This window comes from Seriola lalandi, unplaced genomic scaffold (assembly GCF_002814215.2).
Source record: "Seriola lalandi dorsalis isolate HSWRI2012SDOR001 ecotype SW California unplaced genomic scaffold, Sedor1 jcf7180002054685, whole genome shotgun sequence".
NCBI classification, from domain to species: Eukaryota; Metazoa; Chordata; class Actinopteri; order Carangiformes; family Carangidae; genus Seriola; species Seriola lalandi.
This window is the reverse complement of record NW_019525238.1, coordinates 6,697-30,555: the sequence shown is the minus strand read 5'-3', so window position 1 is coordinate 30,555 and position 23,859 is coordinate 6,697. Positions and strand designations below refer to the sequence as shown.

Below are 23,859 nucleotides of genomic sequence, written 5' to 3'. Positions count from 1 at the left end.
CTGTCTCTGTCTTCATCTCTTTCTTCCTCAAAATGTTATTCGCTTTGTTGGCATTATCATCAGTACATTGTACATGCATAACATGTACATTTCTATATAATAATATAATTTAAAATTTTTAAGAAAAAAAGACAGCATAGGGTTATATTTGGATCCAACCTATCATTTGACGATCAAGGATCCCTGCTGGTACAATGATTCTACCTTCAGCTGAGGACATCATTTTTGACACTTACAGACCTTGAGAAAGACATTTATACCCTTATTTTCTTTCACTTGGACTTCTGTAATTCTCCTTACTATTCATATGAGTTAGTCACTCCCATATGTACGGTATATACGTCTGTTGATGTATGGTACAAATCTAAATTGTTCTCATACAAAACAACTACAGAGCATCACATCAAGCTGAATTTAACCATAAGTCAAATATCATTATGTACACAGTTACAGTATGATCCGGCACACAGGTATTAGCCTTAGGCAGGATAGGTTTAAGCTTTGTTTGTTATGTGATTTCAGTGTGTTTTATTACTTAATTACTTAATTACTTACAACTTTTGTGTGTTGTGTGAGTTGTGTTTTGTTTTTTGAGTCTTTTTTGTGGCAGATTTAGTTTGTAGTGTGCATAGAAGAAGTTTTTGTTAATGATATGTTGTTTTATGTAAGAAGTCATGTTTTTTGTCAAATCTTATCAATCACTGCGACTGTACATTTGGTGCCTTGGGGTGCACCACTAATAAATAACAACCACTACTGCTACGATAAAAGCAAAAGGAATTGCTGATAAAAGTGAAATAAAAGAATATGAGGATATGATATTCACTGTTGCCCGTAAAGTTGGAATAATTTTGTTTTCAGACACAATCCTGTGTTTATTCCTATTTAAATGCATCAGTAATCACTTTTGACCAGGTGCAGTGATTACATTATGTGTCCAAATTATCCAGGTGAAATGAATTCATGCATAACATTTGTTTTGCGCTAAAAAAATATTTTAAAAAATATTTTATTCCAACTTTATGAGCAACAGTGTATATGACATGAAGACATGTACTTTAGCATGTAAAGGTAATGGTGACAAGTGTAGAATAAAAAACAATAAAAGCACAAACAATAGGAGAGGCAGATTCTCAATAGCAAATTTGTTCCTTTCTCGCTCTTTCTAGGTGCAAGTGGGGAACTTCCGTCACACCATCGCCAAAGTGCAGCTCGGTGGAAGCGAGCTGGCCATTGTGGTATCCATTGTGGTGTGCTGCGTGCTGCTGCTGCTGTGCACTGTGGGTAGGTTGTGTACACATGCTCACCAGCAGATGATGGATGTGTGCCTGCTGTAGCGATGGATGCTCCAGATGTGAAACAGATAAAAGGAATTCGGGCGTCATAGTCTCTTGCTTCATCCCTCTACAGTGCCCGCTGCACAAAGACCTCACTGTTCCCCCCTCGCAGTGTGTGCTGTCTGTGTGCTCATGTGTGTCTGTCTGTGTGTGTGTGTGTGTGTGTGTGTGTGTGTGTGTGTGTGTGTGTGTGTGTGTGTGTGTGTGTGTGTGTGTGTGTGCAGGACAGGTGTAAGGGTGGAAATTGGTGCTAGTGTGCATTTTCTCACATTTCCCAGCTTTGATTCTCTTCTCAGAACCTATTCACAGAGCCCTTTTGTTTTCTTCTCAGACTTTGAGTGTAACCTCACTGTTTGAGTAATTTGTGCAGAAATTTTATTTTCACATCCAAAAACTTGACTTTCTGCGAAAACGTTTCATTTGCATGTTCTCACAGTCTAAAACATTCATGTGCACATTTTTCACAGGCCCACAAAAAGGTTATGAACAACCATTTTCTGAACATAATTTCATGACTCAAAATCTTTTAGACCCATTTTTCGATCCCGTTATTATGCTCTGATTCAGGATGGAAGCTATTAGTGTGATAACAGTCTTTTGTTTTTCTCAGCTCTTGTAGTTTACTGCACAAAGAGTCGGAGGGCGGAACGCTACTGGCAGAAAACTCTGCTCCAAATGGAGGAGATGGAGTCCCAGATCAGAGAGGAGATCCGTAAAGGTGTGTTTACACAAGAACACACACATGCACAGACACGAACACGCACCCTTCACTCTTCTACTATCACAGTGCTTTAGAGCACAAATGATGGTTTGTGTCAAGTGACATGAAAAAGGAACACAAGAAGACAGAAATATTGACCACATATATTTGTGTTTGTGCACGTCCGTGTGTGTGTGTGTGTGTGTGTGTGTGTGTGTGTGTGTGTGTGTGTGTGTGTGTGTTTGTGTGTTTGTGTGTGTCTAGGTCTAGGGCATTAGAGTAAAGCTGTGTGAAGGCCACTGCACGTCTGAGCACCCAGATTTATGGCGTAGAGATGGAGGGGGACGGATAGAGAGAGGAATGGAGGGAGGAAGCGATAGGAGCAGGAGTCAGGGCTGCGAGTCCGAGAAGAAGCAGAAGCGTGGGAGGGAGAGGAGGAGAGGAGAGGTTATTTAGTGAGAGGACGAGGATAGATTTGTGGCTGAGTTCAGGGTGAGTGTGCACAAAGCAAGGGATAGTTCTACTGAGGGGAAAGATGTGATAAAAGCAGAAAGCAGAAGAGGGGGGAGTGACAAACGGTGGGAAATTGACATATTCCAGGTTACAGGGATGGGAGGGATTGTCTGAAAAGTGAGGCAGAGGGGAAGTTTGGTATTCAGGCCTGCGTCTAATCAGGAGTTGATGGTGTGAACTGACTGGTGGTTTAGAGGACACTTCAGCAGGCAGGAGGATAAATAACCTGGAGGAGTGATGAAATATGTTTTAAATCCCTCAGGTCTTGTATTGCCTTCTTTCTGCACAAACACCAGTCTGGTGAAACTGGCACTGTAACCTAAATACGTCTCTCATCCTGCAACAGGAAGCACTTTTCCATAAAGGGATCTCCAGTGTCTCATTAGAGGAGAACATTATCCTCTCCAAGAACATGCTACCCAATAAAGTGGCTGCAATATTAGCATGCAGATTAAACCAAGTGTGGACATGCTGATACTGTTTCTGCATGTAAACCTCAGCCCGCACACATGTTTTGGATGAGGGCCTCAGACCGGATTTGGCTGCTCTGATTTGTCGTTTGGTAAATATTTGTCTGTATGCCGTGCTGAGCTGCACAGTCTAGCAAAGAGAGAGAGAGGGAGAGAGAGGAAAAAGATCAGAGGATTAGTGTTTGGTATATTTAGTACTGAACCAGAACATGACACCAGGTCTAGGAAATTAAATGATACAATTCTGTGATTCACCTAAAATATCTTCCACTGAAATCAGCCAGATTCTTTCAGATCCCACTGCAGCCTCGGAGAATTTGACGGTTATTGCATTAGCCTGTGAACAGATTTTTTTGACTCATTTTGCTAGGCAACAAATGAAGCTTGATGAGCCAGATACAATAAACCTTTGTGGTTTAATAAACAGTCCCACGATTTATGAGCTTTCAGTTGTTTTTTTTTTTTTTGTCCTTTCAGGCTTTGCAGAGCTGCAGACGGATATGACAGACCTAACCAAGGAGTTGAATCGCAGCCAGGGCATCCCCTTTTTGGAATACAAACAGTTTGTCACACGCACCTTCTTCCCCAAGGTGAAAAACCCTATTTTTCTTCGCTATCTGATTTCGACTGGCAGTCTAACAATACCATTTTTCTCAATGGGGTTTTCTTTCTTTTTTTTCCCCTGCATGTCCTATTTCACATTTCCCACCGCTTGTAATATGCAGGATAAAAATTCACCTTGGAACTTTTAAACATACAGTAGACGTCTAGCGAAGTGTATCTCAGTTTGGCACCCTGCTGGAGAGTTAATGTGTTCTCTATAGGTAAGCATTTTTCTGATGTGCGATCCACCCCGAAGGTAGACTGTGGATCTATCTGTGGGTGGGTGTTTTTTCCACCGGTACAGACAGACACAACTCAGCGGGCTTTGTCTTCCAACCACAGGCATGGACTTTCAAGGAGACAGAACAATGGCGGGCACTGTGACAAGGAAACTTTCCCCCCTGATTTCTCAAAACACACTCTTCGCTCAGCTCACACGCCCACACAGTTTTGCAAGTGCACATGCTCTTGTGCAATCGCAGTCTCGCTGCTTTGTTGCAGTGGACACTGAACACTGTTTTTGGGTTGTGAAGGAAGTGAGTGGGGAGAGTGTTGAAAAGTCACATAGAGGGAAACATAAATTCAGGCGTTGCTGCTTTCAGTATTGTCTCTCCATAAGTTTTCTGCTAAGACAGCAAACACCCTACTCACAGCCCTACTTGTTTTTCCAAGAGAGCTTCTGCTTGTCTTAGATTACACACACAAACACACACACACACACACACACAAAGCAGTGTTCGACAGACTTAGACACAGTTAAAAAATACAAGCCAAATGTAGCTGTCCTGAAATTACAGACTGCATTGAAAGGCTGCCTCTTGGCTCTGGGTCAGTTTGTCTCTAAAGCCATTAAGGCTCATGACGTTTTGTGTGTCACAGTGTCATCTTCCCTTTTCATGGCCAGTCAGAGACTATTCAAGGCCTCCTCAGGAAAATTCTGCCCTTTGGTTCTAGACTGCAAATTTACTGCCAAAGTCTCAAGGACAGCTCTTTTTTGTTTTCCCTGTCTATCTGTCTTCCTGTGTTTATCACTAAAGCGGACTTTGTATCACAGTTTTTTGTGTGTGTTTATGTATGTTTCAGATGTGTTCAGATTACGAGAAGAGCCTGGTCCAGCCCGTCTATGAGAATAATGCTCTGGGCCCTCGAGCGCTGCCAGAGACCCACCCGCTTCTGCAGGACTGGCAGGTGAGGGGTTAAGCCATTAGGATGTTCGGTTAGGTTGCACTTCCTTCTGCCAGAGTGCCTTGATTTGGGTCCTTTTTTTACTCCCTTGCTTCTCAACTGGGTCACACTGAAGCTTATTAAGGCTTCACGATGGGCTTGTTGTTGATGAGGAGTAAAGAAAGGCATATTGTGCATATTTGCCTTTGTGTGCTTGTTATAATTACTGTGGAACATGTCAGTATACTATATGTGTTTATGTGCACTTTCATGCTTTTGTGTCTGTGTGGATATGTGAATGCTAATGCGTGTAATTCAGTGGCTTCTAGTGAGTGATTTTCAGCTTGTCAAACAACACGCAGCCCACGAAGTTGCGGGTTGTTGACACACTTCCCACTGGCTTTTGGACAACCAAACAGTGTGCTTTTCATTGAAATCCATCTCTAGTTGTTGTTGTTGTTTTGTGTGTGTGTGTGTGTGTGTGTGTGTGTGTAATGGAGGGGCAGACGGGAGTGAGAGTTATAGAGAGAGAGTGGGAGAGGCAACGTGCACTCCCTCACACCCTCGGTGTGAATGCATGCTGAAAGTGAAAGCACTTGCATGTGTGTGTGTGCACATTAGAAAGAGAGAAAGTAACGATTGCAGCGCTAGTTTTGGGTCGGCAGCCGGGGGAGCCTGTCTAACGGTGATGAAGTGCCTTGGATCCACTTCGTCTTCCCAGGAAGTGTTTTCCAGGTCACAGCAAATAAATCTCACAGGCGGGCATTTATCTTAATGGACACCCCTGTTCTCCTTCTGTCAGGCTGCAAACCACACCATATGGCTGCAGTCCAGAGGGAAGACTCCATCACACTGCTGCTTAGTCGCACCCATAGATAGGCCATACTCATTAAGCCGACTCGGCACATTTAGAGACAATCACACACAGTCAGGGACCAGAGCATGAGATACAGATACTGTAGAGGGAACCAGAGAGGGATGTGCCCAAGGAAACAGAAGAAAAGAGCTGCGATAGAAAGATGAAGTGTTCACTAGATGGGTCACTCGAGACAAGAGGTGGTGAAATAGATTAGGGAGGGCGCAGCAGGTGTGTAATGCAGTTTAGGTGAAATCACGCGGAGAAATAACTGTTTCACACCCACCCCACCCCCTCACCCCCTCCTTCTGTCATCAGGCCACCAACACAACAAGGCCTAATATTGAGGAAGGCATCACCCTGTTCTCCACTCTTCTCAATAACAAGCACTTCCTCATCACGTTTGTCCACGCCTTGGAGCAGCAGAAGGACTTTGCAGTACGAGACAGGTAACAGCTTCAACTAGTATATGTTTGACAGTTAAACAAGTTAACAACAGAAAAATCCAGATTAACTTTACGCCATTGAACCATTAGAATTTATTTAATTGCACTAAGCACTGAGTGATGAATGTGAGAATGAGGTTATTTTTGAGCCTGTAGTTAGCAGTGATATCATTGCATTGGATTGCATTATATTGTGGGACGACTTATAATGGATATTTTAGCAACTTTGATGTTTTGGTTCACTCTCGCCACTCTTATCAACCTGGCTGCAGCAGACTGCTGTTTTCTGTGAAGAAGCTCTGGAAGAATCCAGTGTACTGCCTGCTCAGCACCAAACTGCAGACAATTACTATCTGTAAACAGCATTCACTCATATTTTGCAGGAGTTGGTGGAGAACAAAACAGAGCTAAAAGGAGAGAGTATATAGGGCAGTGGTCCCCAAACTAAGGCCCGCGGGCCGGATACGGCCCGCCCCCACATTTGGCCCGGCCCCCTGAACTATTATTATTTATTTCATTAATAGTGTTATTATTTATTTCCTGACTTTTTTTTCTGTGAAGAACCTGGAAAGGGTTATTTGGTTATGTGTGGCTTTCTGGAAAACAATACATTTTTACGTTTAGGCACCCCTGCGATTGTCACACTTTTTCTGTTACAAACTGAACCCGGCCCCCCATCATAGAAGGGAAAAGTTATGTGGCCCTCACAGGAAAAAGTTTGGGGACCCCTGATATAGGGCCTCACACTACAGCCTCATCCCTTAAACAATCAAGCAGTCTCAATAGAAAAAAGCAATGAGAATTTATTTATTGTAAAGCTATTGTGCTGCATGAAACTACATTATATAATTGTCTCTATTTCTTCAGTGATCAACACAATATTTTTTATTTTTTTACCTCTCATGCAAGGCTGTCCGGTTGTATTTATAGCTCCTGTGTACAGCACAGCAGCATCACAACACTATCTTCACATATACTTGGTCATCTATCACTGTAGCTGCCCTGTTGTTAGGCTCCTAAAACTAGCCAGTCATTGTGGGAGTCATGAGAAATTCCAGAGGTAAGACCACATCCCTGTGCCAGCACAGCGTCAGCACTAAGTGACTGATGTAGCCTCTTTCCCCTGGATTAAAGGGGCTTTGTTAGGGAAATCCCCCCTACCTCTGGATTTAGTCACCCAGACACTCCCTGCATGAGATCAGGGCTTTATTTGGCTCTGCAGTCACAGGTGCCGTGGGGAGGACTGAGCCTTGTTGTTGTTTCTGTAATGTAATTTTTTTTTTTCCTCCACTGACCACACACTGACAGAGCATGTTTGCAAAGAGTATGTTTTTGCTCATCTGTCTCCTCGGCTAATCTGTTTTCTCATCGTACAGATGCAGCCTGGCGTCTCTGCTCACCATCGCCCTCCATGGTAAACTGGAGTACTACACCAGTATAATGAAAGATCTGCTGGTGGACCTGATTGATGCTTCGGCTTCAAAGAACCCCAAACTGATGCTGCGCCGCACTGAGTCTGTTGTGGAGAAAATGCTGACCAACTGGATGTCCATCTGTATGTACAGCTACCTCAAGGTGAGGATGGAGACGGGGGAGGCTCAACAAAGTAATGAGACAGATTAGAGTAAAAGTATTTACCCCAGCTGACTTTTTGACTCCACCTTTCACATTCTTCAGGAAACAGTGGGTGAGCCTTTCTTCCTGCTGCTTTGTGCAATCAAGCAGCAGATCAACAAGGGATCTATAGACGCCATCACAGGGAAGGCCCGCTACACGCTCAATGAGGAATGGCTGCTCCGCGAGAATATTGAGGCCAAGCCACAGGTCTGATATACCTCATCCTCCACACCATCAGTTTTGCTTAGCAGAGCTCAGAGGTCAATGTCAGACTTACATGTCCAATTAAGCTGACTGCTAGAAGTTTCCATCCACATCCATTCCATCAACTTACAAATTTCTGCAAGGTATGAAATTTATTGCTCTATGTTTGCTTTCGCAGAACATGAATGTATCCTTCCAGGGCTGTGGCATGGACTCTCTGTCTGTCAGGGTCATGAACACAGACACAATCTGCCAGGTGAAGGAAAAAATCATAGAAGCCTTTTATAAAAACCTGCCATTCTCCCAGTGGCCGCGAGCCGAGGATGTAGACCTGGGTAAGAGCACATTTCCTCTGATTATTTTCATCCTCTCCCCTGCCCAACCCTCCGAGATATAGTAATCTCCTTTGCAAAAGGTCAATTCCTCTCATGAAGCTCAACTAACCTGAGGCTGCAATATAATAAATGACAGAATGCATCGAGGAGAGTGTACAGTCATAATCACAAAGAGTTATTGCTTTCAAAAGCTGTGGAGCCTGCAGAGCTGATTTGATTAATGGCCCGAGAATATTTCCACAGGTCGTGACACAGAAAGTTAGAGCACGGCTGCCCTCTGTCTCACATATATTCTTTTCCAAATTTAGGATGAAATTGTCTAATATCACTTTCTTCCCTCCTTCCGTCTCTTTCTTTCCTCCAGAGTGGTTTGACTCTGGCAGCAACAGCAAACTTCTGCAGGACCTGGATAACTCTTCAGTGATGGAGGATGGCCGAAAGAAGCTCAACACAGTCTTCCATTACCAGGTGTGTGTGTGTGTGTGTGTGTGTGTGTGTGTGTGTGTGCGCGTGTGTGTGTGTACATGTGTGTGTATTTGTGTGAGACCACTGTGGTGGGTGTGTGGGTGTACCTGTATATCCCTGATATTGTAACAGCAACAGCGGGGGTGCTGAAGGTGATAATTCCCTGTAAATGGTGTCACTGGCTGTTTATGGGGGGGGGGGGGCCTGGGGGGCTATACATACAGTTGTAGGTTTACTACTGCACCATGTTTCTCTTTATGATTGCTTCGTACAGGTTATTTATGGCAGCATAGCCCTAGCAGAGCTACACACATAACCAGTCTCTATGAATGTGATTGGTGATGAATGTGAAGCTGTTTGATATTCCAGCAGGTACTTCTGATAAAGAATACCAGCACATTCATACCCTGATTAGGCTTTCCTTTAAAAAACTGCTGAAGAGACTGTAGACTGGGTAGTTGTAGACATTCGATTATAATGTATATACTGCAGTACTGCTGATTATATTTCAAACTAGTAGTGTATCTTGGTTTATTTTATTTCATTTATTATCTGTTTTATATGTTAGTAGCACATAGTGTGACCACCCTTTGGCTTTAAGGGGGGCTTCAGTGACTTAAATCTCATATTAATTGTTAAAGAATAAGTCATTAATAATGGAAGTTTAAATCTATTATCCAAGTTTGACACCTACATACTTAAATAAATAATTAATCAATGATTTATAAGTTATGTAAAATTATTTGTCCAGCAGTTAATATATTGTTGATAATAATAACAGATATACAGTATATTATTTTAAATACTTTGTCATTTACTACTATAGAACAGTGTATAAAAGTAATTATAAATATACTTTGCATTACATTATCATAATGAACAAGTCATTTTGTTACACAATATTACAGGTAATAAAATGATCATTACTTACATATGCAATAATTATACTCTAAATATTTTTAAAATAATGAGAATTTATCATTTTGTACAGTAATTACGTTTTATAAACTGTTAGTTTTTTGCTTTCACCTTACTCTCCAGCTGTGCCAACAACTTAAAATAGCCACAGAACAATTAAAATGTAGTGGTGTCCCATTAAGAATGTTTTTATGTGTGCTTGTGTGTTTGTTTGTGTCTACGCTTATTTGTGCGCGAGTAAACAGACGTTCAGTGTTCCTCGACCTTTGACCTGTTACCTGTACTTGTTAAGTGTTGTGTTTAGTTTTTGCTGAGCCATGGGGACAGAGCTGTGAAAGCAGCAAGCTGCAGCGTGTACTAACAGTCTGGGTTCACTGACAAGGCTGTTCAATCCATTTCACCATGGGCTGACTTTAATGGGTCTAGCCAGCCTCCCGCAGACTTGCCACCACTCTAGATGCACGCAAGGCCAACACACACGCATACGCACATACATATGCACCTCTCAGCACCACATTCCCCTGGAGGGCATGCTTAATGATGCTGTTCTGGTGCACCCCAGCTCACCCCTGACCCCTTCACCTCTGTCCTCTCTCGTCTTTCTTCCCCCCCTCCCTCCTCCCTCCTCCGTCTTCTCTCCCTTCACAGATCCCAGAGGGGGCATCACTGGCCATGAGCATGAAAGACAAGAAAGAGAACACCCTGGGGAGAGGTACGTCACCTTCAAACACACCCACTCTCTGTCGCTTTGTCACCCACACTCACCCGCACTTGGATAAATACACGCACTCACTCGATCACAGGAAACAGCACATGCTTAGTTGATCACGAGAACACGACACGCTCATGTAAACACGCATGAAACCACACACCCTCGCATCCCCAAAAGACACAGCGGCCATCTAAACACACTCGCACCTAATAAATCACAACACGTACTCTCCTGCTTCACGCAGGAGTTATGCTACTGCCTCATTCAGAGCATTTTTTCCCTGTTATAGATGTATTCCATTAACAAATGTCAGCTTGTGGGAAGAAATGCGACACAAGTTGGTCTATTGTCCAGCCTCAAGCCCAAATATAATGACTGCTCTGCCTGTTGACAGATGAGTTTACATACAGCCTTTAATGGGCTTGTCCATCTGTTGTCTAGGGTCTACCTTACATAATCAGTACCAGACCAGAGCTCAGTTCTGCTCAGGCTCTGTCCATCAAAGCCTCTCCTCTCATTTATACTGAGCCAAAAATAGGCTTATGTGGACCAAACCTGGCTTTTGCTTCAAAGCGTCAAGGGGGTGTTATGAGACTGTAGTGCTCCCTGGCTAATATAAAACACTGTCCTGCCTGCCTGTGATCAGTGTTGAGGGTCTGGACTGAGGCCCGCTGGGCAGGAGCATCTCTGGCAGAGAAGCCTGTAATGAGAACACACTCACCGTGTGTGTGTGTGTGTGTGTGTGTGTGTGTGTGTGTGTGTGTGTGTGCGTGTGCGTGTGCGTGTGCGTGCGTGCGCATATTGCACAAAAGCCTGTCTTTGTTTTTGCTCGTGTGTGCGTGTGTGTGTGTGTGTGTGTGTGTGTGTGTGTGTTTGTATGTGTGTACAATAATTTACTGTATTTGTTAGTGTTTGTGTCTGCATCTGTGCTTGTGTTTGGACATGCGTCTACTTGTATGCTCATATCTGCTCATGCATGTGTATGAGTGTGTTTGTGTTTAGACCTATATATATATATATATAAACCAGAAAGGTTTAATGCTCCTTCCCAGCGTTGGCCGAGCATTACCATCTCATTACACTGGCTCCAGAACCAATCACAGACTCTGTGTGTCTGTCTCCCCTAATCTCTCTCCTTTCTCTCTCCTTTCACTCGTAATCTTTCTTTTTCATTCTCTCAGACAGCTCCCCTCCCCTACCGGCCCACAGTCCACCTTAATCACTTTCTCCTCTCGCATGTACTCTATCTCCCTTGCTCTCCTGTCAATCTCCCTCTTGATTTTTTTTTCTCTCTCCCTTCTATCTGTCACACTCCTCTGTGCTCCCTCCTCCTGTCTCCTCTCATTCTCTCAGGTCTCCAACTTGCTGATTGCACATTGTTTCATGCTGTGTGCTTCTCTTTTTTGTCTCCTTCTCCTTTAGTCAAAGATCTGGATACAGAGAAGTATGTACATTTGGTGAGTATCTCCTCATAGGTAATCAGAATGTTTCCTGAAGTGGGGTCCGAGTTTATTGCCAGAGCTTTTCCTGTGTGTGCGAGTGTTAGTCAGTCAGGAGTGGGCCTGACAACAGAGAGAATGGGGGTGAACAGAGGTGAAAAGGAAAGCTGCTGAGAGGACATGACAGCACTAATGCTTCTTAAGCTCTTTTATAAACGTCAGCCAAGATATGGGCCCTTTGACTTTAGAATAATGAGTTCCTTGGAACACAATTTGCCGGGTGAATAGTTAGTTTTACAGGACACCTCTATAGTCCTTTTTTGACACAAGTAGGTGGAATTTGGCTGCTTCTTCTTTTCCCTGCCCCTATTTATACCTGTATGAGCAAGTCAGAGACATGATCCCGCACACAGCAAAAAATTTAGAATTTCCCAACTCCCATCACTTCTTCAATTTTTTATATTATTCATTGTGCAAAATACCCTGATGTGATTTCTGGATCATGTGTCTAATGCATGAAACAGAAAAATTCCCCTTTGGCAACTGAGACAGCAGAGACAATAGAGCATTCATTGGACTTCTCCTGTGGGAGTTTATTGCTTCAACCTGTGTGCAGTATGTTTGACCTTTGGCCTTTGTTGCATTCCAGGTCCTACCTCATGACGAGCTGATGGAGACCAAGAAGTCACACAGACAGAGCCACCGCAAGAAAGTCCTGCCTGAAATCTACCTGACACGCCTGCTGTCTACCAAGGTGAGCAGAAACAAGAGACTGCTTATGTTGCCAGCGCCTCAAACAGACTTCAGTTACAGCTAGATATCTATGTCACCGTTCCATTTCATTTTTTTATTGCCCATATTAGCCTCAGGAGCCGACCAGAAATGCCATCACATGACATGAAACCATGTCTCTGCGTATTTATGTACCGCCTTTTTTCTTTTCCTCCACAGGGAACTCTTCAGAAGTTCTTGGATGACCTCTTTCAGGCCATCCTTAGCATCCCTCCGGATCGGCCCCCTCTGGCTGTCAAATATTTCTTTGACTTCCTGGAGGAACAGGCTGACAAACGGGGCATCACAGACCCAGACACCCTGCACATCTGGAAAACCAACAGGTAGACATCCTAACTCTATGATTAAAGTCCCCTTTGGTCCCCTCACTGTGCAAGTGCATGGCTTTAAAAGCTTATCTTCCCCTCCCTGTCTGCAGTTTACCTCTGCGTTTCTGGGTGAACATCCTGAAGAATCCTCAGTTTGTGTTTGACATTGATAAGACGGACCACATGGACGCCTGTCTGTCTGTCATCGCCCAGGCTTTCATAGACGCCTGCTCCATCTCTGACCTGCAGCTAGGCAAGGTGAGTCTGTCTATCAGTCTATCTACCTATCAATTCAAGAGTTTTCAAAGTCTGTCACTGTGGATCGTCTCTGAGTGAAAAATGAAGACACTTCTGATTCATTGTCTTCCCATTATGTGGGGACTTTTGGGGTAAACAGGAAATATAATGTTGCTTTGAGTGAGTTAGTTAGCTGTGAGCTACATTTTGAGCCTGTATTTGTTTACATTTTGGCAAACTGGAAAAGTATCCCAAATAAGCTATTAGCAGTTCCTGTTTGCAATATACCCATCAAAGACAACTATCAGTGAATTTCTTTGATACTGAAAAAATTTTAAAAGTTCTGGAGTTCTGGAGTCATAACAAGCATCTTATTTCGGTGATTTATAATGGATTTATGGATGTTCATTCACTATGTATCTAGCTCTTCATCTGTCTCCCTCACCCCCCGGGGGAGGCTCGCCTCTGCTCTATCATAATGTAACTATCTATCATATCCACCTGATTACTGATTAAATACATGATTAAATAATAGTTATATATCCGTCTATCCATCTGTCTGTGTTTGTGCCTGTCTATGTATATATCTATCTAACACGCACACACACACACACACACACACACACACACACACACATACACACACACACACACTCACACACACACACATATACCTCCCTAGTCCCCCTGTGAACCCTCATCCCAAAGCCTTCAGACTGTCAGCTCCATCTACCTCTGCTCATGTTATTTCAGCCCAGATCCAAGGTCATGAGCACCAGGGATCTCTTTTTGTGCTTTGTGCGAGTGCATGTCTGTCTGTGTGTGTGCGTGTGTGTGTGTGTTCAGGCATGTGTGTTTCTGTATGTCTGTCTGTGTGTGTGTGTGTGTGTGTGTGTGTGTGTGTGTGTGCTTGCATGTCAATGTCCTCACTGCTCACAAATTCGTCTCATCCCTCAGACACCGTGACCCTGAGCACGCTCTGCTTCCTGTCTCTCTCTGACTGGTTTCCTCCCTGGAGGAAGTCGAGGACTCATCAAATAATGCTCTTCTTTCACTTAGGAACACTCTGATTTATATACTTCACTTCAGCGCCAAAGCCAGTGCACTCATATGTATATGCAGGCAGATATATACCGGTGGATACACAGACATAAGAGCAACAGCTCTGAGACATTTTTGCACAGAGTGTGTCTGCATCCTCCTCATTAACATGTCACATCTGGCTGTGCAAGTACAGTGCTGTGGAGTCATCGGGTTTAAGGATATGGCCACGTTTTCTCCTGTAGGTCAAGGAGACTGACATGACACACTACACTACACACAACACTTTCCCCGAGTGTTTACAGTCGTTTGTTTGTGCATGCGTATGAGTGTGTGTGTGATGGCCTCGGGACAGGACAGTGAAGGGTACAGGGTTTGGATTAGCAGGAGCACAGCAGGGGTGAGAAAGAGGGGTAGGAAACTAAGCAACGTTCGCTGTTTCCACGGAAACCCTCTTATCTGGCAAGATGCAGACATGGAGGGCCACGGGGTCACAGGGGGGTTACCAGGCAGATGGACGAGCAGCAGGAAGTGATCTTGTGGACAGGAAGAGAGAGGGTTCCCTATCAGAGGGAGCGACTGTGGCCGCAGCCTTTCAGTCCCACAGCACCTTTAACACAAACAAACACGCTCACACACAAACAAACACACATTAGGTGACACAAATAACTCATGACACATAGAAATATTAAGGTGCGCTGTAAGCACATTCGGTGATGCTGAAAGCTGAGGCTGCCCGTCTCTTTTACCTCCTCTTTTTCCCTGCCCTACTTTCTCTCTGTCCCTTTCTCTCTTGCTCACACACAGCACACAGAGACCCACGCACACTCACTCGCAACAGTAGTCACCACTTAAACCTGAATATGCCCACAACCTCTTAGCCCCGCTACTTTTCTTCCTGCTTGAATAAGCATCAGTGCGAGAGCCTGAAGTGACTGTGGAGAGAGTGGCAGAGGTATGAAGGAGTATTGTTTACACTGGAATGTTCCTTCTCCTGCTCTGACTTTTTTGAGTCTCCCATTGTGTGGAAAGGAAAACGTTCCCTCCCTCTATTGTCTCATTTTAGGCTGGTTTAGATTGGGTCATTAACAAATAACTTCCAGTGTAACTGAACAGCTCCTTATTCGGACATTAGCACCAGTGGTGGAAGAAATACTACTTACTTTAGTAAAACTAATAATACCACTCAGTAAAAATATTATCAGCTAAATGTATGTAAAGCATCAAAAGATGCTTTTTAATGTTTTAGCTGGTCAAGATGAAGCTTGGTTTAATTCCATAATATAATAATTCCTTCATATAGTAATAATGTATATAATATAATAATCATCCATCATATTATTTGGCCAATTATATGTTTTTTAAAGTAAATTCTTAATCTGCAAAGTAAGCAGTAACTACAGTTTTCAGGTTAGTATAGTGAATTGAAAGTAGAATATTTGCCTCTGGTATGTTGTGATTTGGAAGTAAAAAGTTGATTAGTGCCTGATTGCAACCACACAACGTACAAAAGTACAAACCTTATCATCTAAAATGACTGAGGTCATTAATAATAGATTATTAATTAACCCTAAAAGTTGAAGTTACCATATATGGAGCTTCGGGTAGTCTTATAGTCCTCCAATCATGTATATCCATGACCTATCTCACATTCAACAACACTGAGACCTCATCTTAGTTGCTTGACCGCTGAATGCCTTAGGTGGTTTAACTCCAGCCTCCTCCTGTATTAGCACTTAGCTGTTTGTGAATTGTTAATTTCTGCATCTCAGGCTCTGCCAAGGGCTCTGTGAGCTCAGAAAATGTCTGTATCAAGCTCGTTCAGATTTGCTCCAGAGTGTCACATGAGCCACACCATGCCAAACTAATATTAGTTAAAACTCTGACATGAGTGTCCTGACTGAAATGTGTGTTGTTTATTTTTTTCAGGACTCCCCTACCAACAAGCTGCTGTATGCCAAGGAGATCCCTGAGTATAAGAAGAGAGTGCAGTGCTATTATCAGCAGATACAGGAAATGGCACCTCTCAGTGAGCAGGAGATGAATGCTCACCTGGCCGAAGAGTCACGGGTAAGTACAGTGTTCAGAATGTACCTGTGTGTTAGTCTCTGCATCTGTTTTCTTTTGAAATTGAATCTAATGTTGCGCTCTGTTGTCCATCCTGCAGAAATACAGAAACGAATTCAACACCAACCTGGCCTTGACAGAAATCTACAAATATGCCAAAAGATACAGAAACCAGGTAAGAGAAGAGATTCTTACGTTACTTCTCTGTCTTCCTGATGTCAGATTCAGATTAGATATGTTACTCGTGTTTAAACTGGCCTGTTTCTGCAGCCACAACACCTTAGTCAACCCCTTTTGTTGTATAAAATTTCACAGATGGGAATCAGAGCGTGGCGTATCACCGTGGAAGATCATGTGCATGTTGAGAGATGTATCAGTCCATAAACAGCCTTACAGCTTGTCACTCAAATACCCAAATATCCTTCGAATATCTTCACTAATTAGCTATTTGCTATCGTTAAATGTTTTGAGAAGAAAAGCTGCTGCTTGGGAGTTAGTGACACTAACTCCCAAGCAGCAGCCACTATTCAATGTGTCCAATCCTCCCTTTCAGCCCACATATACCTTTCACTTTAAGCAAACAACATGCTGTTTACCTTCTCTTTATCCACCACCCCTATCTGCTTAATGGCAGTGTTAAGTTGCAGCTTCATATCTCTTGTTTCGCTTTGAACTAGCCCTCTTCCAGCCCCTGCTGTCCTCCCCCATGTTCCCTTACTGATGTGACTATTCTCTGGAGAGGCTTAGTCAGTGGTGACTGTGCCTTAATGGAGCACTCTCATGATAATACAGTTTAGCTGCTTTCCACTGTCATGCTACTGTACTGACGTGGGCCAGGGGCTTAGGCTCTGATTCACAGAGCTCTGTGAATGGCCCCTGATTGCCTTTTCTCTCGCCCCAGCTCAGTTCGCTCTGCCTGGTAGCACATTGCCGCTAAGAGCCCATAAATCCCACTGACACGGTGACAACTATTGGGCATGAAAAACAGAGCAGATGTGGGTTTTGTAAATATGTGAAGTGCAAAGGCTTTTGTGGCGTGGAGGCATGCATGAAGGCAGGAGAAGAGGCTGAAGCACTTTCACTTTCTCCTCGGCTGCTCTCCCCTTCTCTCTCGTTCAACTTTCTATGTCCAGGCAGGTGGCTGATTTTCCTCCCTCTCCCAGAGAGATAGATGCATGAATGCTCGACAGCCACTGAAAGTCATTTTTGTTGTGTTTTTCTTTTCTGCCCCCTCCCCTCCTCAGGTGGTGAATGCTCTGGAGTCTAACCCCACTGCACGGCGCACTCAGCTGCACCACAAGTTCGAGCAGGTCATTGCCCTTGTGGAGGACAACATCTACGAGTGCTGCAGTGAAGCCTGAACCTGCCAGTCTCTTCTACTAGCCGCCTCTTTCTCCTGCTGACAGCTGCCTTTCTCCCACCCACATGGTTACTTGGGAACGTCGGGCCACTGTGGAGTTAGCCTTCTTAAGTGTCATTATTATTCCCACAGACTCTAACAAGCGTGAAAAGTGGCAGAGCAAAGGACTTAAACCTGCCTCTCGTGCGTTACACATTTTGCGAGGTGTCTCCCTCCTGTCATCTGGGAACGCCAAGCAATTTTCCCAAATCTTTCCCCATGACACGGACAGAATTCCAGTCTGGCTCAGCTATGCTTTAGAGGGAATGTGTAAGAACTTGGAGATGAGCCTTTTTTTTGTGGATGTCTTTAAAGTTACTGGGAGCTACAGTAAGCCCTGGTGGCAATCTTAAACGCACTGAACCCTTTTCTGAAGGGAACGAGCCAATGATGCACTGTACTGTATTATATTGTCCATAGCAATATTTATAGATGTGTTATAATGCTTTCAAGTGGCCTGTTCATCAGGATGAGTAGGAAGGAGCGCGACAAAACTCCTCCCATCCCCTAAAGCCTGCAATGTTCTCAGGTGTGATTGGTGAAGATGGGTGATTCTCTCCCATCGGTGCTCTGAACAATACGTCCCATTGTGCTTTGCAGGTTGATGATGGGTTGAGGGGAGTGGAGAGAGGAATATAAATGACTGAAATTAATTAAATCAAATGTTATGTAGTTCACTGGGAAGAGCTGCATCAGTATAGAAGTGTTGATCAGTGTGCTTGTAAATGAATGAATATCATGTTGGATTATGACCAATTTAAAAGAGGGAAATTTACATTTATGGAAAAAAAAAGTGAGCTCAATATAATCTGAAGAGAGACTGTATTTGTGATGCCAAATGACTTGTCAGAGTTTGTGAAATAAATTACAGTATTTAGGATTTTAAAGTGTCTAATGATGACAACATTTATTGTACTGAGTCTCAGAGTGCTTCATTTCTAAATGCATTTCAACACAGTGAAGTTTAACATTTGAAAACCATTAAGATTTGGCCTGCCACCCAACAGCCCACAAACTAGCATCTGGAACGTGTCAGAAAGCCTTGTAAATGTTCTCATGATGGAGCAAGTAAGGGAAAAGTCATGGAGACATTTAGCCTTGTTTTTATTGCAGGACACAGAACAACTTCCACAAGATCCTAGCCTTTACACAATGAACAAAATAATATCCACAAATAACAACCCCATATCTCTTTTATACACACACTGACATTCTGACATCCATTTAAATACATAAACGTGCACCACACACACACACACACACACACACACACACACATACGCATCCAGTCTCTTGCAGGAGGCACCTTCTCAGGTCCATCTGTTTACACTCATGTCTCACTTGATGCCAAGAATAAACAAGCCACTTCAGCTTCATCACCGTAAAGACAAGAGGAGAGACAGAAACACCAGAGGACAGCCCTGTCTGATACCTTAAAAACCCATGAGATATCTAAACAAATTCATGACTAATTTCAACTAAGTATTCATAAATTTAATAGTTCGAAGCGCATTTTTTGGGGGATACACAGCTGAAACAATCATTTGAACAAGAGCTGATGGTTTGCAGTGTTAGGTTTTCACCCATTATGTATATTTTTGGGTAGTTGGGACATTGGAATTTGTTCAGTTGGATTATCACATAGACAACACTCCCTTGATGCCAGGTTAAACTCTGTGAAGCCAGCTGAACACTTTCCATGATTAAATGGATTGAGAATACACATGCTGGCTCTTGAGTAGGTCAGTCCCACCAAAGGTGCGGTCGTGCTGCTGCAGTGAAGACACATGGAGAGGTAAGTCAAGAGGATTGGCCAATAGAACATACTGGTGCTTGGCGGTAGAGGGTCCTGAGGTGTGCAGGGACAGATGGGACAAGGAAGAGGAGGAGCCATGGGGGGGATGGGGGCAGGTCAAGCGGGGGCCACCTGGCTGGAAGATACGGATGAAGTCTGGGTTTTGGAGGCAGTGGTGGCAGCGGCCTCGTCGTCTCCAAATGGGTTCTTTCCACAGCACACTGTTGTGATCATGCAGTTTCTGAACTGGAGGCCAAAAAGAAAAAGAAGATCTGAATCACATTTATGATACAGCTTCACTCAAGGGTGGAAGAAGTATTCAGATCTTTAAGTAAAAGTAACATGTCAACATGTAACAAGTGCATTGTCAAAATAATCCATTACTAGACCCGTATACAAAATCCTACTTGGGTCAAGGTACAGCAATATTATAAACAAAATGTTCTTAAAATTTCAAAAGAAAAAGTATTCATTACATAGAAAATATCTCCTTTGACTGAAGTATAATTTCATTACATTGTTAGACTATTAAATACTGATGTACAAATGCATTAGCAGCATTTTTACTGTTGTAGCTGCTCCAAGTGGAGCTATTTTAACTACTTAAGATACAATTCAGTAGTTTAGGCCACTGGTTCCCAAACTATGAGTTGGTCACTCTCCTAAGGGTCACAAAAAATCTGACAGGTCATGAGAAAGTAAATGGTGCAAAAAGATTTTAAAGAACGCTATGACATAAACTTATCTTCATTTTTTATGATTTTTTTGTGCCTTGTTTGAACAGTTATTTAAATTAAACTATGTGAGGCATTTAGTTGGGAAATAAGTCTTTTGGTGGAACTCCTACCAATTCCGCACTGCTTTTTTAGTGACGGGTCATATCCCAAAAAGGGTGATTTAATCTTTAACAAGGCATTTAATTTTATGAACATATTATACATTTTTAATGTAGAATGTTACTAGCAAAGTAACTACAGCTGTCAGATAAATATTGTAGTAAGGCCAGTGGAGAAAGAAGTATATAGTAATATTTGCCTCGAAAAATGTTGGGAAGTGGAATTATGAAGTAACATTAAATGGAAGTTACCCAGAATTGTTCTTGAGTAGAATACTTGATTATGTACTTAGCTACAAAGAATAACCAAACCAGGATATTTGCTTCACATGCCTGTCTGTTTAGCAGAATGTAGATGACTGGGTTGTACAGAGCAGCACTCTTAGCGAAGAAGGCTGGAGCAGTCATGAATACAGGTCCAAACTCAGCTCCCTGATTGGCAAAGATGTACCACGCCACTGTGGCATAGGGGACCCAGCACACCAGGAAGGAGATCACCATGACAATGACCATACGTGTCACTTCTTTCTCGGCTCTCTGTGTGGTTTCAGACTCCTGCTGCTGGGCTGCAGCCTGAACACAGACAGATGCAGCTCATTAAATAATGAAAGGACTAATCTGTGATGCAAATGTAGACAAAGGGGTTAATCTATCACTAAAAGTGAAAAGAAGAGAAAATGCACAGGATTAGACTACAGAACTGACAGACATGTCTTTTAATCAACAAAATGACAATGCAAAAAAGTGTGACATTCTTCTGCCTTACTATACTATGATAAGTGTATGCCATACCACACTAATTTTATGCCTTACGATACTATGAATTTTTTTTGACATTTTCATGCCTTAGTATACTATGACGTTTTATGCCATACAATAATATGGCATATTTTGACTGTTTTTTTTGCGTTACTATACTATGCTGTTTTTGGCATTTTAATACCTGAGTGTAATATGACATTGTTTTACCGTTTTTTGTCATACTGTACTATGACATTTTTATGCCTCACTGTGATATGACATTTCTATGCCTAATTATACTATGATGTTTTTTTAAACATTTTTATGCCTTACTATACTACGACTTTTTAAAAATCTTAATTCCTTACTATATTATGACATTTATTGACATTTTCATGCCTCACTGTACTATGACATTTTTATGCTTTGTATACTATGACGTATTTTGACATTTTTTGCCTCATGACGTTTTTCCACATTTTTATGCCTTACTTTATTATGTCATTTTTATGCTGTACTGTACTATGGCATATTTTGACATATTTGACAATCCATACTGTGACGTTTTTTTGACGTTTTTATGCCTTAGTATACTATGACGTGTTAATCCATACTATACTATGACGTTTTTTGACAATTTCATGCCATACTGTACTATCACGTTTTTTGAAGTTTTATGCCAAACTATACTATGACATTTTTTGACGTTTTATGCCATTCTGTACTAAGACATTTTAATCCATAATATACTGACTGCATAGCTTCTCTTATGGCAATCTGGCTTCCTCTCACAGTCCTTAAACATGCAGGTTAGGTTTATTGCCGACTATAATGCCTTACTTTAATATGACATTTTATGATTTACTATACTCTGACGTTTTTTGACAATTTTATGCCACACTAAACTTTTATGTTTTTTGACGTTTTGACATACTATACTAGGACATTTTAATACATACTATACTGTGACGTTTTTTGACAATTTAATGCCATACTATACTATGACGTTTTAATCCATACTATACTATGATGTTTTTTGAAAATTTTATTCCATATTATACTGTGACGATTTTTTGACGTTTAATGCCATACTATACTATGACATTTTATGCCATACTATATTATGACCTTTTTTGACTATTTTATGCCATGTTAAGCTATGACGTTTTTTGAGGTTTTATGCCATAATATACTATGACGTTTTTTGACAATTTTATACCATATTATACTATGACGTTTTTTGACCTTTTGTGCCATGCTATACTATGATGTTTTAATACAAACTATACTATGACGTTTTTTGACAATTTTTTGCCATATTATAATTATTTGTTTTTTGAGGTTTTATGCCATACTATACTATGACGTATTATGCTATACTATACTATGACGTTTTTTGAAAATTTTATGCCATATTATAATTATTTGTTTTTTGAGGTTTTATGCCATACTATACTATGACGTTTTTTGACAATTTAATGCGATATTATACTGTGATGATTTTTGACGTTTTATGCCATACAATACTATGACGTTTTTTGAAAATTTAATGCGATATTATACTGTGACGTTTTTTGACGTTTTATGCCATGTAAAGCTATGACGTTTTTTGAGGTTTTATGCCATACTATACTATGACGTTTTTTGACAATTTTATACCATATTATATTATGATGTTTTAATACAAACTATACTATGACGTTTTTTGACAATTTTATGCCATATTATAATTATTTGTTTTTTGAGGTTTTATGCCATATTATACTATGACGTATTGTGCTATACTATACTATGATGTTTTTTGACAATTTTATGCCATATTATAATTATTTGTTTTTTGAGGTTTTATGCCATACTATACTATGACGTTTTTTGACAATTTAATGTGATATTATACTGTGATGTTTTTTGACGTTTTATGCCATACTATACTATGACGTTTTTTGAAAATTTAATGCCATATTATACTGTGACGTTTTTTGACGTTTTATGCCATAGCTATACTTTGAGGTTTTAATACATACTATACTATGACGTTTTTTGACAATTTTTTGACATATTATAATTATTTGTTTTTTGAGGTTTTATGCCATATTATACTATGACGTATTATGCTATACTATACTATGACGTTTTTTGACAATTTTATGCCATATTATAATTATTTGTTTTTTGACGTTTTATGCCATACAATACTATGACGTTTTTTGAAAATTTAATGCCATATTATACTGTGACGTTTTTTGACGTTTTATGCCATACAATACTATGACGTTTTTTGAAAATTTAATGCGATATTATACTGTGACGTTTTTTGACGTTTTATGCCATACTATACTATGACTTTTTTGACAATTTTATGCCATATTATACTTTGACGTTTTTGAACGTTTTATGCCATACTATCCTATGACGTTTTATGCCATACTATACTGTGACGTTTTTTGACAGTCTTATGCCATATTATACTATGATGTTTTTTGACATTTAATGCCATACTATACTATGACGTATTATGCTATACTATACTATGACGTTTTTTGACAATTTTATGACATATTATACTATAAAGTTTTTTGACGTTTTATGCCATATTATACTATGACATTTTATGCCATACTATACTATGACGTTTTTTGACAATTTTATGCCATATTATACTTTTACGTTTTTTGACATTTTATGCCATACTATACTATGACATTTTATGAAAATTTAATGCGATATTATACTGTGATGTTTTTTGACGTTTTATGCCATACAATACTATGACGTTTTTTGAAAATTTAATGCGATATTATACTGTGATGTTTTAATACAAACTATACTATGACGTTTTTTGACAATTTTATGCCATATTATAAT

The 23,859-nt window shown here is 41.2% G+C and overlaps 2 protein-coding genes across 2 annotated transcripts in view; one reads left to right on the top strand and one right to left on the bottom strand.

Annotated features, from left to right (window-relative positions):
• The window catches only part of plxnd1 (plexin D1), a 61,943-nt gene extending 43,433 nt beyond the window's left edge, over nt 1-18,510 (top strand). The window contains exons 20-36 of the mRNA XM_023422745.2: nt 1,170-1,284; nt 1,948-2,055; nt 3,498-3,610; nt 4,707-4,811; nt 5,962-6,092; nt 7,466-7,664; nt 7,767-7,913; nt 8,089-8,245; nt 8,610-8,713; nt 10,277-10,340; nt 11,763-11,797; nt 12,429-12,533; nt 12,731-12,894; nt 12,990-13,137; nt 16,087-16,227; nt 16,325-16,399; nt 17,469-18,510. Coding sequence (XP_023278513.1) covers nt 1,170-1,284; nt 1,948-2,055; nt 3,498-3,610; nt 4,707-4,811; nt 5,962-6,092; nt 7,466-7,664; nt 7,767-7,913; nt 8,089-8,245; nt 8,610-8,713; nt 10,277-10,340; nt 11,763-11,797; nt 12,429-12,533; nt 12,731-12,894; nt 12,990-13,137; nt 16,087-16,227; nt 16,325-16,399; nt 17,469-17,585 — 2,028 coding nt within the window. The 3' untranslated portion in view covers nt 17,586-18,510. The remainder of the gene's footprint in view (nt 1-1,169; nt 1,285-1,947; nt 2,056-3,497; nt 3,611-4,706; nt 4,812-5,961; nt 6,093-7,465; nt 7,665-7,766; nt 7,914-8,088; nt 8,246-8,609; nt 8,714-10,276; nt 10,341-11,762; nt 11,798-12,428; nt 12,534-12,730; nt 12,895-12,989; nt 13,138-16,086; nt 16,228-16,324; nt 16,400-17,468) is intronic.
• Nucleotides 18,511-19,535: 1,025 nt separating this feature from the next.
• On the bottom strand, nt 19,536-20,826 carry LOC111667160 (rhodopsin-like; the record flags this gene model as incomplete). The annotated part of the gene is made up of 2 exons (XM_023422771.2): nt 19,536-19,664; nt 20,587-20,826. Coding segments are annotated over 2 exons (369 nt in total), but the record flags the coding sequence as incomplete, so codon positions are not given.
• Nucleotides 20,827-23,859: the final 3,033 nt, after the last annotated feature.